The following is a 17,643-nucleotide window of genomic DNA, read 5'->3' on the forward strand; positions in this document are numbered from 1 at the left end:
AACACCCAAGATGCAGCGACGGTGCCCTTGTAAAATAGTGTCGAGCCTTGTCATTAAAATGCCGATATCCTTGCAAAGAAAAGGTAACGGCTGCTAGCTTGTTTATGTCCGTAACATTAGTGACCAGGTAACTTGCTATTTTCAGCACAGATCAGCAATTTAGATCAGCCTGAAACAGGCGAACAAAGGTTACTCAGTGTGGAGTTGGAGCCAGCAGCAGCTTAGCTTAGCATAAAGACCGGTAACAAGAGGAAGCACCTAGCCTGGCTTTGTCCAAAGCTAACACAGTTGCCCCACCAGCACCTCTGAAGCTCATAGCTTGTGTGGATTAAACAAAGGAGAGATAATGTGGAAACTAGTGTGTTTAAAAGCTGCTGGTAGATGCACTTTGGTACTTTTAGACAGTTTTCCCTGTCTCTAGTCTATGCCAAGCTAAGCTAGAAATTTCTGTGGTTTTATATTTACCGTACAGGCAACTCTCTGCAAGAGTGAGCAAGTGAATACGTGTACTTCCCAAAATGCTGAACTATTCCTTCCAAGCCCAAACCATGAAAAACAAACCAGAACTGCACAATATTACATGTACGTGGACAGGCATGGTCACATCATTTCAATAGTGCTGATTTCCTTAAAGAGTTATTTCTGGTTTACAGGAATTAGTGACAAATAGCTTACAGTGAAGGTTTCGAGAACTAATGTACAGCTGTAGTAAGAAGGGGTCCTCGGAAATGTATCATAATACAAATGTGTGTGATATGAACTGATATGAATTGTGATATGAATTGTTATCATTGAATTATAGGAATTAAATTACATCAGTCACACTGAGTTTGATTTGTTCTGGGTTTTGTTGTTGCTGTTCTTGAGTTTTACGGTTCTCTGCTCTTACTCTCTCTCTATGTAACTCTAAGATCTAAGATCTGATTCTGAAGATGAAGGAAACAAGCTAGGAGCTGGAGGCATTTATCACACTAACTCTGACTCTCTCTCGCTCTCTATTTCCACAATATCACATCCAAGATGGCCAGAACTGACAAATAAGACTAAAGCAGTGCATTATTGGTAAAAGAGGAAAAAGAGATTGAACAAACAGACTGAGAGAGGAAACATATGAATGGGGCCGAAGAAGTTGGATACGTTAGCTCGATGAACCTACATGGAGCTACCAATGAAGAGAGAGAGAGAGAGAGAGGTTGGGTAAAGAGACATAGAGCGAGCATGAAATGAAGAGACAGCGAGGGCTATTAATAAGTGGAGCTGTGCTCTACTATCCCAGCGTCTCTCCTCCCCCTGTCGCCCTGAACCTTCTGCTCCACTTCTCATCAAAGCAAGAAACACCCAAAACCCAGCACTGTGGGTACATCCTCAGTGTGTGTGTGTGTGTGTGTGTGTGTGTGTGTGTGTGTGTGTGTGTGTGTGTGTGTGTGTGTGTGTGTGTGTGTGTGTGTGTGTGTGTGTGTGTGTGGATGATGCTAAATCAGTCCGATCTGTGATCCCCTTAGACCCGTATAGGAGTGATTAATCATCTGATTTGGACATCACAATGCACAATGAAAAGGTTGAGATCAGACGTTGGTAAACAAGTAGGACGCTCTGCCCTCTGAATGTCTGGGAAACTTTGAGACATTAGATTATCAAGAGGAATAAAGGAATTACACACACACACACACACACACACACACACACACACACACACACACACACACACACAAGCATTATTCATAAGACATCAGAGAAGCAAAACTTTTGCACACCTATAAATGGACCGATGTGTAGGAGAAGACCATCAGTCAGCACAACAAAACAAACAGACCATCCTCTTCACTTGCAATCAGAAGAATATATTAATAACAACGTTTTGGTACATGAACCTTCATCAGGTTATTTAAAAAACATTTAAATAAGCTGATGAAGCTACAAGTCTGCATGTGCGCATGTGGAATTTATATGTGCATGTGAAGTATTCATGTTTGATGTACCACTTGGGATTTGTCTTGCATTAATTGAATTAAACTCTAACTGTGGGCAGAAAGCCAGAACTGGTGCCACATTTGGCAGTATGTGGTACCTCTATCACCTGTGTAGTACATGAACAGAGGGGACTCTGCAACAGCTGTTTTCTGATGGCTGACATTTTGACCTCTGCAAGTAACTGCAGAGGAACAAACAGGAGCTTGTCTCATATTAACCTTTCTGAACACCAGCCATTAAGAAAGAGTGAGAGCATAACAATAGAGTTTGTAGAGTACGTTCTGGATATTAATTTACAAGGTGAATTAATCCACACGGAGAGATCGCTTTACAATAAGTTCCCTAATTACAAGGGACTATATCACAGAATATGTGGTGTAACAATTTGGATCATTCTCTGTAAAGTACCTAATATCGTACTAATCTGCTTCTTAGCTGAGTAAATCCTGACATTATAATCCCTCCTGTCTTATGTGATGTAACGATGCCTCAGTGAATGTCCTGTAACTGAAGTCCAGATTCCAGAGGATTATCACAGCAATCTTAATTTCATGTGAGTTGAAAGTTTAGGCCACAGCCACAGTTCCAATTTGGTCCTCTGAAATCTAGGCTGAGCGAAGACTGGATGGACTGATTTCTCTGTGTGTGCAAAGTATACCACATTGATTAACCAATAAATGGCTCAGGGAGGGGGAAGAACCTGTAGGGTCTACAGGGAATTGCAGCTGTATGACACACAGCTGAGAACAATCCAGTTCAGCTAAATATACACCATCGTGGCATTTCTACCTGTTTTCTACATGTTGTCTTCATAATATCTGATAGACTTTCACATTTACATCTGGTATTAATAAGAGTTCTCGTTTGTCAATTCTGCCCACGTTGTGATGGAATCTCAACACAAAAATTGGACATGTGGACACATCCTGGGTTAATGGATTTGAAGCTGCTGTATGGGAATTAATTATTTTATTTCACCTCTGCAAAGCTACAGGGGTGATCTGTATCTTTTTGCTGGCAGTGCAGCAAGCTGGAAACCCAACACTGACATATTATCAACTTGTATTTTTTTTGTGCCAAACACATTAGCAAACAGTCGCCTATTCAAACTTCTAGCAGATACGGAGCAACATGAGGATTCAGAGTGGTGTTTTTGTCCGCCTAGAAATTCCAATATTTATTTGTCTTTTAGCTAATATAGATTGTTTTTGGTCTCCACCAACTCTTTGTGGCTGTAAAGCTGTGTTCACCTGCTATGCTCACCCGATACTTATTCGCAGATCCAGCACCAGTATTCACTCTTATCTTTTGGTCTCCACCTACCCCCAAGGAGAAAAAAAATTGCTTTACCTGCTAAATGCTCCTCTGTTTTCATTAGCCTGTCGCTAACTTTCTCTGTGTGTCATTTAGTGCTGCAGTGGGTAGCATACAGTGGGTTTATCAGATCTTTTGCACTCAAAGCAGCTGCCTGTTCCAACTGATTGCAATTCAAACCGGACCACCTCCTGGCGTGTCTTGGCTGATCCATGCATTTACACCTTGCTTTAACATGATTTTATCCCTATCTACATAACCAGATACAGATCACATGGCAATACCAGGGGTAAATGGGGTCTTAATATCCATTCTAACTGCAAATAGTCTAACAGTGAAAGCGTGAGTGAGCACGAGGACAGATGATTTGCAGAGTCTTACATTGGTGACGACAGCCTTCCCCTTTTCTGACAAATGCCTCTCCACGTACCCTGAAGACAGCAGATCACTGGGAACAGAGAGGAAAGAAAAAAGAGAATTAAAGTTAGAAAATTTGTGACTTTCATTCAAGTGTCACTCAGTTATACAAGTGTGCTTGTATTTTATAGGAGGATTGTATTCAGTCTTGGCAGCACAAAGCTTCAGAGCATCAGCACGGCTAATTATGACCAGCGTACAGGGACGAGGCTATTTCCAGCACACAAACTCACACAAACACAATTATACAAATCCAGCCTTCTAGCAAATGTCTGGTGTGTGTGTGTGTCTATCTGAGGAATGAAGGACAAGTGAAGGTCAGGAAGGAGTAAAAGAGGCGACACAGGCAGAACGGGAAGGAGGCAGGAAATAAATTGAGAGAGCAAGGAAGAGAAAGACTGGCATAAATAAAAGGAAATCAGTCTGCGTGTGCTTTCTCAGCAGCGCTGGACCCCAAAATCCCAGTGGAGATACACATTGCAGGCCCAATCTGAGACAGAGATGTATGAGCTATAGTACACATAAAGACACACACACACACAAACACACACACACACACACACACACACACACACACACACACACACACACACACACACACACAATGTAAACACTAACAACAAATAAAGCCAACCTTGAACCAGAAAGGAGCAGTATAAAGATGAAACGGTGCAATCAGCACAACAAACTCATTTTCATCAGATTAAACTGTGTTTACTGTGTTTGCTGAATCAGGGGCCTTGAAATACTTTCCAATACAATGGAATTACAGGAAAAACCACTGTGTTTATCAGTCAGACTACAGGAACTGACACTAAAGTGTGCAACCGAAACAGCAACATAACAGCATCTGAGCAGGCCACTCGCCACACTGAACCAGCGAGCCATCAATCAACTCCAACTTTCTGTCAACATCCAGACATCAACAACAGACAAGTAGGCGGGATGGATTTTCATCTTGTTCACTCATCAAACAAACCAGACTCTTTCATCGTCACATATACAGTTTGAGCGTGTAGTGACGGATGAAAAACGTGAGTCAAAGGGTGAGATCTGCCTGTCTTTCCCAAACAATGCAAATGTATATATTGCACACTAAACATGACAATAAAAAGCATGTCACTGCACTAACATATTTAAAAATAGATGAAAATAAATAATAGATTATAAAATCATTATACACATAAAAAAGTGCATTCATAAGAGTAAAATGCATGAGGCAATAACCCTGCTGTATACCTTCATATTTACTGTTAATGTGTTATTGCTAATGAAAAATGCCAAACAAAAAGAGAAATTATTGCTTATATTACTGTAAATTAAATATTTTTGGGGCTTGGACTGTTGTCGGACAAAAAAGGACAGTCGATATGGTGTCTGAAAGAAATGGAAAGATCAATAGCACCCTAACTTCTGTACAGTAAATCCAAAGACACTGCCGGCATCCAGTCTGTCCAAAGGTACAAATAAATCATAGTGTAAACACAGCATGTTGTGGATTTTGTTACCTCAGCTTCAGAGACTCCAGGGATGTCACTGCACCCAGCACAGAAAAAGCAGAGGACCAGGTGGGTATATTTTGTCACGTCTGGGCAGAGCCAGGTTAACCGTTTCTCCTTATTCTCAGTCTTCATGCTAAGCTAAGCTAACCTGCTGCCTGCTGTAGATTCATATTTTCCATACAGACATGAGGGCAGCAGCAATTTTCTCATTGAATTATCAGCAAGAAAGAAAATTAATAAAGTGTGGTAATGTTGCTTAAAGACCTATGTCCAGTTTATAAGTCTGTCTTGTCTTGGAGCAGCTCTTGGTTTTAATAGTATTTTTTATATATATATATCTTCCACTTCAAAAACTGTGATATCTTCAAAAGCACAGACCGTTGAAAGCAAAGAAAAATCAGTTACTGTAATGAGTCATAATAAGGAAGATAGTAGGATGTTGTTTTGTTGTTGAAGGCAGACACATCATGTGTTCTTAAAATATTAACTGAGCTTTCTTTCAGCAAGTTAAAGTTTTTAAAAGATGATATATGGTATATTAATTGAATGAAACTCCTGATATCAGTGCACACACACACATGCACAGGGGAAGGAGGCTGCTTTCGAAGATGACTAATGGGCATTTTGCTCCAGCAATAAAAATATGCAGGGAAAGAGGAGAGAGAGTGAGGTAAAGTGGAAAGAGGGAGTGAATGGCCGTCAAGGGGGGGTAATGATACAGAGGAGGGGAAAGAGGCAGTGAATGCTAAAGAGATGGAGGCACAAGGTGTGAATACAGAGCCCAGGGCCTTAACAGACATCCCATCATGCATTGCGATGAAGCTCTCTCCTGAAAAACATCAACAGTACGTGTAAAACAGGCAACCCCCATTATGCACACTTCACACCCTCCAACCTCGGGTCACTCATCACACACACATCACCTCAGTTACTACAACATTGTGCAAATTAAACACTCCATGAGACAAAATAAACATTTTATCAACATTTTGAAACAAAAAGCCGCCGTCAAAATATTCATACGCTCAGATGATGAAGACGTTCAGTGTGTGTGTGAGTCCCTGGGTCACACAGGAGCACTGTTAGCCTTTGTTCTGCTGGGATGTGTGTTTAAGATTCAGCGCTTGTGATCTTTATCCAGCGTCACGCTGAGCACAGGCAGGGGGAACGAGCGAGGAGCATACTGAGGCAGCAAGGCAGACACACGGGCCTCTAATGGAGGACGCTGATAACAGATTTCAGCTTTAATTGTTGGGGGATTTAAATAATTTATATGACAGACAAAGACGCAAACTCAGCCTCGACCCCATCCCCCACACTGCCACGCACACACACACACACCAACGTATTCAGTCCCTCCTCTTCCTGTTAACATGCATACACACTTATGTATAAATGTATAACTGCAAGCATCCTCTTTGTAGCTTCACTCTGATATGGAATCAAACACAACAAATGACAGAAATACAAACACAGACTAACTCTCATGTGCTGTTTGCATGTCATCTATCTCTCTGCGGAAATAAACGCTGCAAACTTTCAACATAAATGAAGATCAGAGGGAGGCTGTTTGTAAAGCTGAGGACTGCATTAACAAGAACTCAAAGAAGAAAGGGATGAAGGAAAACTGCTAGGAAAAAACTGTTCATAAATCCATCCATCCATTATCTATACCGCCTATCCCTTTCGGGGTTGCGGGGGGCTGGAGCCTATCCCAGCTACAATGGGCGAGAGGCGGGGTACACCCTGAACCGGTCGCCAGCCGATTGCAGGGCCACATACAGAGACAAACAACCATTCACACTCACACTCACACCTACGGACAATTTTTAGAGTCATCAATTAACCTAATGAGCATGTTTTTGGTCTGTGGGAGGAAGCCGGAGTACCCGGAGAGAACCCACGCATGCACGGGAAGAACATGCAAACTTCACACAGAAAGGCCCCGCCTGACCTGGGGATCGAACCGGCAACCTTCTTGCTGTGAGGCACGCGCACTACCTGCTGCGCCACCGTGCAGCCCTGTTCATAAATGTTAGATATTATCACATCATTACAACATTCAAGAACTCAAAGTAACAGATTTATTGTATCTCATATTAGACATATTTGCGTGGTATGTGGCACCTAAAGGTGTCTGCGCAGACCAGATGTGTGGCTGAAACAGAGGCGATGCAAACCGCATCCACATCTCTTACTCATGTTGTGTCTTATTCAGTGTCTATTACTCTCATTCTTGCAGCTCATTGCCTTTTTAAATAGTCTGCTCATCCTCTACTATACCGGAGGACAGTTTTCTTGGCTCCTTCGCCCTGGCAACATCTGTTTGAGAGCTGACGTCCAGCTGTCAATCAGGCCTGGAGGAGATTTCAGAGGTGGATCCACAGACGTTCCACTTTCAGCCCACAACATTTCATACAGCCATATAATCACATCCCTCGCTTGCTTTTTCTACACTTTAATGTCAGCCAGCCCACACGCGCGTGCGCACGCACACACACATACACACAAACATAAGCGCTCTGATGCTGCTCGAGCTGGGAAAATGTTGCTCTGAAAAGACTTATTCATCTTTATTAAGTGGGTCTTGAGGAGGTAAAAACTGACTGAAGCAGTGAGTGCACCGAGTGTGTCTGGCTGTCAGTCACGTCAAACTTCACCCTTCCTTCTAAAGGATTTTGTTGTGAGTTGCTCTGGGCAAAGACATCTGCTATGGCAACCCAGTTCGATCTCCTGAGGTGAATCATGCACACATACTCATGCACACGCACGCAGACATAAACCAAGTTTCCATGTGGTCTAAAATTCCTCTCACGATCTGTGTCGCCTGGCACCGCTGTGGCACGGGGATGAAAAACAGCACAAAAAGGACAGATTGGCAGGAATAATGTTGTGTGTGTGTGTGTGTGTGTGTGTGTGTGTGTGTGTGTGTGTGTGTGTGTGTGTGTGTGTGTGTGTGTGTGTGTGTGTGTGTGTGTGTGTGTGTGAGCAGATTGGCACAAGTGTTGGGGGTAGCAGGCTTTTCATTGCTTTAATGCCAGCGAATCTAAGTGCTTTCAAAGACTCTTTTTAATACAACCAAGTTCCCAAAACACACAAAAATAAGCAAACGTGAAAAAAAAAGGCAAATATGTTCCGTTGCATCCATACGTTCATGCACATCTGCACACAAGCGCAGTAGTCATCAAATGGACCTCTGCTCCATATATGGATTTTTGCTATTTAACCCTGTAATAAAAAGGGCACCACCACACAAAGGACTGAACATGTGCTGTGTCAGGCGTTCAGAATGAAGATGGGGGAGTGTTGAGGAAAGAGAGAGGAGAAAGGAAAGGAGACATGGTCGGGGGTGGAGACAGAGAGATACAAAGGTGGATAAGAGAAATAAAGATGTGAAAAAGAGAGACGGAGAGGGGAGAGGGCGTGGAGGTTTCTCTTTGCGGAAAAGCTGCAGCTGCTTTCACCTGCACCACCTCCCCCTTCTCTAGCCTCACCCACCCTCCCACTGAGGCCTCATTAAAGGTCTCCAGGCTATAATTCATTCACCCTCCAATCACTTATCAGACATGCAATTCCACCAGCACATTCACTGGGATCCCTCCTCGAATTGCACGGGGAATACTGACACTCACAACAAGAAACACTGAGAGAACAAAAAAAATGAATCCATCAGAAATTTCTCCTCTCCACAATGTTGGGTCCATTATGCAGTTGGGTCTATAGCACGCCACACACAGGCCAAATAGAGTTGACTTCTGAATTATGCAGTGGCTGAAGATGCTGTGGGCACGAAGGGTATGCAGATCTGTATCTGTGACAACATGTGGATTGTTCGTGAACTCCAGAGCATGGAAACAGGGTCAATAGAGAAACAGACTTTAGGAGCACTGTCCACTTGGGACCAAGTAATCACGACTTATTTACTTTTTCTGTTCAACTGATAAGATTATTCAATTTCATGCACTTACACATACATCATTATGTGTGCGTTTGTGGGTAAATTTGCTCTCCTTCCATCCATCAACTCCATCAGATTTTGTGCAGTGGTAAATTTTGTTAAATGGTTAATCTCCTGACAGTAAACCATACTTTCACTTGATTTTTATTCAGCATGAAAGAGGAAAAGGAGTAATCTATGAGACAATGGTCTTTAGAGGGGCATTAGTATATTTTCCTGCTGAGAGAACAACAGTCTTTCCTCCTGTCCCTGTCTTCAGCGAGAGTTGGCTCCTGGATCTCTTTGTCTCCACTAATCCTGCACACTGAGTCGAGACAGCTCGACAGAAGGGGGGGGGGACAGAGGGATGGTATGATAGAGCATAAAAGGGAAGGCTGGTAATTCAATGCTTGACATCCTGCAAAGTCTACAAACACAAACCCTGCCCTAAATGGATGGGTTCACATTTTCAGCCACACAAGCACCATGGCTCGAAGGATGGCAGTGTCCACTAGAGGTCAACCGATAGTGGATTTTTCAAAGGCCAATACAAAAACAATAGTTTGGAGCAGGAAAATGCCAATAGCCAATGAACTGGCCGATACTCAGTATCCATCAAACTTCCCCCTCAGTTGTGATTTTGACAGAGGCTACTGGCAAGAGAAACAGATGGCAGCGATAGTATAAATACAGTCATTGGTGGAGCATGTCTCTGGGTTTCTTGGACTCACTTATGCTCAGCAGATCATGCTGGCTCACATCACCTTTCCCTCCGTGTGATGCAGTAAAGTCCGTTATTTTACAAAAAGCATGACTCTGACTGACATACCTGTATGTAAGCTTACTCTCATTTGGTGAGACTCTTGCACAAACTTTGGCAGGCACACCATTGCACTCAAGTTCATTCTTCTTCTTGTTTTATTGGTCAGTGCCGTTCAAGTGAACGACTCTTCGTCACTCAATGTTACAGCTAGTCTTCTACATATTCTACACATGTACCGGAGGGGAATGGTGAGATTTGTGGGAAAATATTTAAACTGGAGGACAGCAAGAGAGAAAAATGGGGGACTTCGCAGATCAGGTCTTATGTAAAGTTAATTCTGATTTAAATATAAACTATCTCAGGTACACAATGACATTACCGTCACTTCCCATAACGATGAATTATAACAACTTTGGTGATACTTTTTCATACTTTGGTTCATGGCCAAATACCTGCAAAACTAATGGTCTTCCATCAGCCTCAGGTGTACTCTGTGTTTTTCACTAATAAGCAAAGATAGTTACATTATACCTAATATCTGTTATTGCAAGCATGTTAGCAGGATGATGTTAAAATGAGAGCAGACCACTGCTCTGTCTTAGTACAGCCACACAGAGCTGCTAGCATGGCTGTAGACTCTAAGTCTTGTTTTAAGTCTATGTTTAAACAACACATGTGGATACATGTCCATTTGTGCATTAAAACAGGTTTTGGTCCAGAGATCCCATCCTGACACAGTGTAAAAGATGGGGGACAAAATCCACAGTCCACGTTTTACACAAAGAAGCATTCTGAAGTTCAGCTGAAGCTAAAATGAGGTTTAAGCCTCCGTGTGAATGGGAAAAATCAGGTGGGTATCTTTCTGCGAAAGATTCCCTCTCATTGTTTTCCTGGACAGTGTTTCCTTGCTCAGCTGCGATGGAGGGACTGTAACACAGGGACGAGATTTCTTGCCTTTAAGAGTGCCACTTCAGAAGATATCAACTTGATTTTTCTGCCACACACTGCTGAAGCCTCATTTGGACACACATTTTTGCATAGAACAATGACTGTAGACTTTTCCTCATTACCTGGAATAACACAACAAAGATACCTCTTAACGGGAAGTATGAACAGGTGGAATTACGCAGCAACCAGAAACTTCCTCAACACACATGGGCATGTGAGTTTTGTTTTAAGACAGGACTTGAAAAAAATGTGAATTTGTCCTTTAATCATAATGCTGTTTATCTGTTCTAAAAATGCCTAAAGATGTCCTGCAGGGTCTCTGATGCATAACACACCTCCAAATAACACCCATGCTGCTATTTGTTCTTCTAAATTAACCCTGCTCACCTCGATTAAATTAATCTGTACCCATCTTGCTGACACAGACCACAAACTGCAAAACACACTCAACACACACATGCACTCACTCCCATATTCACTCACTCCTGTATATACCAGAACATACTGTACATACACAGCCCTGGATGTGACGCTGAGCCACTTAGCAAACACAGTCTGTAGTGTAATGTTTGTGAGCACTGCATTTGCTCACAGACACACTCACTCACAGACATGTGTGTGTGTGTGTGTGTGTGTGTGTGTGTGTGTGTGTGTGTGTGATCAGAGATCAGAGGAAGAAGTCCTGCCTGAGGCAAGAGAAGAAGGAGAAAAAAGCAGGAGATAGAGATGGAGAGAGGAGAGGAAAGGAGAAGCAGGAACTATTTTCTTTTCTTTCTCCTTTCAAGTACCTACCTCCCTCAAGCATGGACTAACACACACACACACACACACACACACACACACACACACACACACACACACACACACACACACACACACACACACCCCACTCTATCTCTCCCTATCTCCTGCACTTACTCAACCCACCCACAAAGACTCAAGGGGGCATGAAGGACATCCACACAAGTCTCTCTGTCCTCTTCTTTCTCATCATCCTTAACTATTTCGCTCTCTCCACCTCTCTTTCTATCCCTCTTTCTCTCTCTCTCTCTCACTCTCACACACACACTCCTCTCTGTGTTTTTCTCATTAAGTCCACAGTAAATCAGATCACGCCTCTCTGCAATAAATTACAGACCTGGGAACAGATGAGGAGAGACAAAGATGGAAAAGGAGGAGAAGAGTGGAGTTGGGCTGTAGCGATGCCAGGATGCAGGGAGCGAAACCTGGGTGGATGATAAATTGTCTTGGAATGGGGCATGAGAGAGAGTTAAATCACATATATGTGGAGATGTAAGGCTGCATGCACATGTACGTACAAGCGACACCCATAAATACACACACCACACACAAGCACACACCAACACATGCACAGCACAGGGAGGCGCACCAATAACACCACAGCATCAGCACCTTCCACGGTCCAAGAAAGACGAACGCCTACACACATTTGAGGGATCAAATGGCCAAAGTCACAAAGCCCACTCAAAGCCAGACAAAGTCTGAAGTCAACATGACCGTGACATCAGCTGGAAGGCATTTTAATGCACTGTGCTGCAAGGGAACAAGACATTATTGTTAGGCAAAAAATACTTTTTGAACCGGCAACTCCTCCCGCTACGCTGCTCAGAAACAAGTAGGAGGAGATATTTTGGTGGCCAGGGTTTCCAGAAAAAAAATCCCACTCATTTTGTACAAAGACACTGTAAGATGACTGGTATTTAGACTCCTTCCAAGGCCTGGATGGGCAAGAAATTCTGCCACTGAATCATCAATACGAACAATGAGCGAGATGGTTCTTTATGTGTGTGTGTGTGTGTGTGTGTGTGTGTGTGTGTGTGTGTGTGTGTGTGTGTGTGTGTGTGCGTGTGTGTGTGTGTGTGTGTGTGTACAGTGCAGTACACAGTAAGCTAACTGAGCTAACTGAAAGCTAGTTGGTCTTGTAATGCAGGTAACTTTGCATCAAAGGTATTTTTATTACAATATCTGTGGTGTATGTGGTGGTTTCAGGTCTTATGAAAGCCTCAAAAATGTGGATGTGTGTTCAAAGCTTTGAGGAAATGTTAGTAGACTGTGTGTGTGTGTGTGTGTGTGTGTGTGTGTGTGTGTGTGTGTGTGTGTGTGTGTGTGTGTGTGTGTGTGTGTGTAAACTACACACACAAAAAATGAACAGTCTTATTAAAGGTACCATGTGGGGTTTTTGAGAACCAGTAGTGTTACAAGAGCAGTTTTGTTTTTACGAGTGGGTCTCTGTTTTGTATCATGGACGTAGAACAAAGACACACATGTACACACACAATGCAATACACAGTTTTCACACTATTTTGCTGTTAAACAGTTGACAGCAGTAACAAGCAAAGGCACATGTGCCAACAAAGGAAAGGAAGAAGACTGCTAGCTGGCGACCATGGCAGTAAAGGATACACACGATGTATTTTGGTGAATAAAAATGAATGTAAACGTAGCTGTTTTTCCAAGGAAACTCCACAGGATGGCTTTGACACCCAGAGTGATTTTGCAAGCTCAAATAAGCAAGAGGGTTCACATTTGTACCAACAGATCATCACACACACACTGAAGATACATCCACAGTTATCAAGAATGACAAAAAGGCAGAAATTTGTGCATTACAAGGTGAACCAAAATTCTTAAAATCTACAGAGTGAGTGTAATTAAAGTAACAGAGTTAAATAATTCGCCTTTCTTTTCCCAATTCTTTCCTATTTTCCTCTTGTTAAGTATTGATCCTCCTCTTTTTCATCTGAGCCTCGTTTCATTCAATCCAGTCTTGTTATCTCTAATTAAGACAACAGTTTACATGCCTCTTCTGCACCTGGGGCCCAACGAGACAACACACTCATTCTACACAATGGTAGAAACAGCTCTCTTCTCTTCACACACACACACACACACACACACACACACACACACACACACACACACACACACACGCACACACGCACACACACACACACACACACACACACACTCCTGCCCATACACAGACGCACCAACACATATGCACACGTTCATCAAACCGCTGGACCATGGGATGTTTGGTTAGTTTCTTGTCTAAGAGTTTAAGGGACCCCATATTTGTATCGGTGCTCGATCCCCTTCCCACTAACACTGTCATCATTGGTGCACACACACACCTACAAAGATGAATAATGCATTTAGCAACGCCTGTAACTGACCCTCAGAATTAGCATTAAGCATTTGTGTGCATTCAGGGACAGCTGCCACGACACAGTAGTAGAAATAATAATAACTGAGTGTGTCAGTGTCAGCATTGTACATGAGGATGGGGAGAAGCCCTCTTACTATTACGCTGCTGCGATGGATTATTTCGTTACACTGAAGAGGTTATGAAACTCTTGAGTCCTATTTCAATGTGCCCACCCATTCTCCGCTCTGTCTGCACTCACATATTGTCACACATGCATAACCTGCGTACTGCATGAACAGAGAATGGCAGAGACATGTCCACTCTGCTCACTATTTGTCTCACATGCACAGACACAGGACCATACACACTTGAGCATATTGTTGAATATATATTTTGAATACATGTGATAGAATTTTTGAATGTGATGAAAATAATAGCAGCTCATAGGAAATACCCTGTATTCAATAGAACAACTCAAAATCATCACTAGTATTGACAGGATACAATCATATTATGGTGAAATTTACCTTAAAATTTGAACTCATTTGGATTTGGCATCAGTCACTCTGAATTATTGATTCCCTGCAAATGGTATATTCAAAATACTTCATGTTTCTAATGATTTTGGGGGATGCAGTTCATTGTATTGAACACAATGTTTGATTTTTTTATGTAGAAGTTTGCGTACATTTTCCACATTATGAAGCAGGTTTGTATATGATGGTTATTTTCATTCATAAATAATCTGCTTGTTGACATATTCAATTTATTTTGTCTGACCAACAGTGCAAAAACGTAAAAATATTCAGTTTACTATCACAGAAAACAAAAGAAACCACAAATCTTCACACCTGAGAAGGTCTAACCAGAAACATTTGGCCATTGTTGCTTGAAAAATAATTACACAATAATCAGGGATCATAATTGTGGTCAATTCATTTTCTGTTAATCTGCTAATAAAATAATGAAATGATGATTTCAGCTGTACTCAATTTCACTGTTTTGTATGGGATTTATCTATTTCTTAAAATCAATATGAAGATATTGATAGTATCACCCCACCCTACACTTAGTGGTATGACTTCTGCTGAATGAGCAACAAAGTTATCGGATTGCATTTACAGCTCACAGTTTAAAGCTTCCTCACTGTATCAGCACATGCGTTCATATGTGCATGTATGAGCTGACAGGGTGTGTATTTTTGTTTCCCTTTCAAAGCACGATGGACAGCCGGAAACCATCACACACACACACACACACACACACACACACACACACACACTCACACTCACACTCACACAAAAGTGAGCACACTCCTCTTTAATCTTACAGCACCATTTATTATTCAGTGAGAGCAGGTGGGAGGGGTGGGGTAAAGGGGGTAGTAGGGGCATGGCTGAATGGAGAGTGGGTGTGGAGGTAGGGAGCAATCAAGGGTTGAGACGTGTGTGTGTGTGTGTGTGTGTGTGTGTGTGTGTGTGTGTGTGTGTGTGTGTGTGTGTGTGTGTGTGTGTGTATTAGTATTGAGGATGATTACAAAAGAGAGGCAACCCCCCACCCTGCGCTCACTCTAGGCCCATGAATGGTAAATTGTAGCCGGCCGCTGAGATGCAGGACTAAGAAGAAGACAAAGACAGCGAGGGGGAATAGAGACCCTGTGACCCACCGACCCCCCTTGACTTCCTCTCTATAGACTGTCACACTTCACATGGGTGGCTTATGTCAATACAGCATGTTGCTAATGAAAGCGCTAATGACTACAGCACACGCATTGATCGTATTAACTGATTATTCTCACCATATAGGAGATACATACTTACTATCCGAACAAAATGTCTCAGTGCAAGTTCTGTGATAGGACAACAACCTCTCAGCCCAGAATTCTTGCACAATGCACGCTGGGATATCCTGAACAAGATAATCAGGTGTACTAAATGGATTGATGGATGGTCTAAAGATAGGAAAACACACAAAAAGGTCAAATCTAAAAATAAAAAGAAATGTCTCTAAGCTGTCACATAACAGCAGGTGAAAATGTAACATGACTGGGAGCCTTCAGCCATGTGAGCAGCTCTGTTGGGCTGTATTTAGGCAAAAAGTGCTGTGAAGGTAAATGCTATCAGCATACTAATGTGCTCATGCTAGGCAGGTACAGTGTTCATTATCCTAATTTAGCGTGTGAACATGCTAAGATTTGTAAATTAGAACTGTTTTTCAGGTCATAAGGAGAAGCACTGAACATACAGAAATGTTCACCCCACGGTGAAGCTGCATGAAAAGTCAGGTGGGCACCAAAGTCAGACAGAGTCATCCTCCAGGGATTATGAATATCTGCACAAGTTTTCATGACAATCAATCTAATAGTTAATGAGATATTTCAATCTGGACCAGAGATGTGCCCGACAGACATTGCCATGCACAGAGCCATGCTGCTAGCATTGTTAAGAATATGTGGGGAAAACACAAAACAAGTTCTCAAATCTAAAAGTAAGAGCACTAGCCTGAACATGTACCTATAAGAACCAACATGTGTCCAAAACATGTGCTTCAAATTCAAAAGACATATGACTTTATATCAAAACACACACACTCCTATTATTCAGTCTACGGCCAAACACTGACTACAGGCAAAGAGACAGCTGCTCAAAGACCATGATAATAATGATGATACATAATTGTAGCACAACAGACACAGGTGACAACTAATACTGAAAAACATACATTTCTTGTTTGCTCGTGGCAACAATTAAACACAAATAATTGCACAGCAGCTGAGTCACTCATTGATCAAAATGAGAGAACTCGGTTTTGTTACTGGTGGCCAAAAAACAATGTTGGCCCATTCAGCAAAAATACCTCCCACTCCTGCACCCACACACATATCAACTCGATTTATTCTGTCTGGCATGAAAGCTATCTGTAAACAAAATCAGTGTGGCTGTCAAGCCGGGGGATCAGTTCACAGAGGAGTGTGGTAGAGGACGATGAGGAGGAGGGAAGAGGGCAGCAGCAGGAGCAATCTGGGGTGTATTCAGGTGTGCTGTATGTACCAGTCAGCATACACACAGGGCTTCAACTAATAACTATTTTGATTATTGAGTAATCTGTTTTTGTTTCCCATTAATCAGCTAACCATTTTATCAATAAAATACGAGTAAATAGTAAAAAATGCCCATCACAATGTCTCAAAATGCCCAAAATGTCTGTTGCTTTTGTCCAACAGTCCAAAATTCAGAGGTATTCAATTTGCTATGATGGAAAACAAAGAAAAGCAACAAAAAAGTCACATTTGAGAAGCTAGAATTGGGGTTTTCTGCTTGATAAGTTACTACATTGATTATCAAAATAGTGACTGACTTACTATAAATTGACTAGTAAACCTTAGAAAAAGGCTTTAAAGTGATAAGCTGATGAGCTTACACAAAGCTGTGAGGGAAGTCGTCCATGGAAACCATTTGGAAAAGGAGGTGCCTTCAAAAAAATGCTTAGCAGGTGATTGGATGAACCATCTGTCTATCACCATCTATCACAGGCTAACTGCAACCAATCAGATCCACGTAGAGCGAAACTCTTCCTGAAGGGAGAAGAGCGCAAACGTCTTTTCCATGGACAAAAGTTTACA

General features: G+C 42.2%; 1 protein-coding gene across 1 annotated transcript in view; it reads right to left on the reverse strand.

Moving 5' to 3' along the window:
• adam22 (ADAM metallopeptidase domain 22) overlaps nt 1–17,643 on the reverse strand; it is a 62,634-nt gene that overhangs the window by 38,552 nt on the left and 6,439 nt on the right. The window contains exon 4 of the mRNA XM_070966285.1: nt 3,667–3,733. Coding sequence (XP_070822386.1) covers nt 3,667–3,733 — 67 coding nt within the window. The remainder of the gene's footprint in view (nt 1–3,666; nt 3,734–17,643) is intronic.

This window comes from Chaetodon trifascialis, chromosome 7, assembly GCF_039877785.1.
Source record: "Chaetodon trifascialis isolate fChaTrf1 chromosome 7, fChaTrf1.hap1, whole genome shotgun sequence".
Lineage (NCBI taxonomy): Eukaryota > Metazoa > Chordata > Actinopteri > Chaetodontiformes > Chaetodontidae > Chaetodon > Chaetodon trifascialis.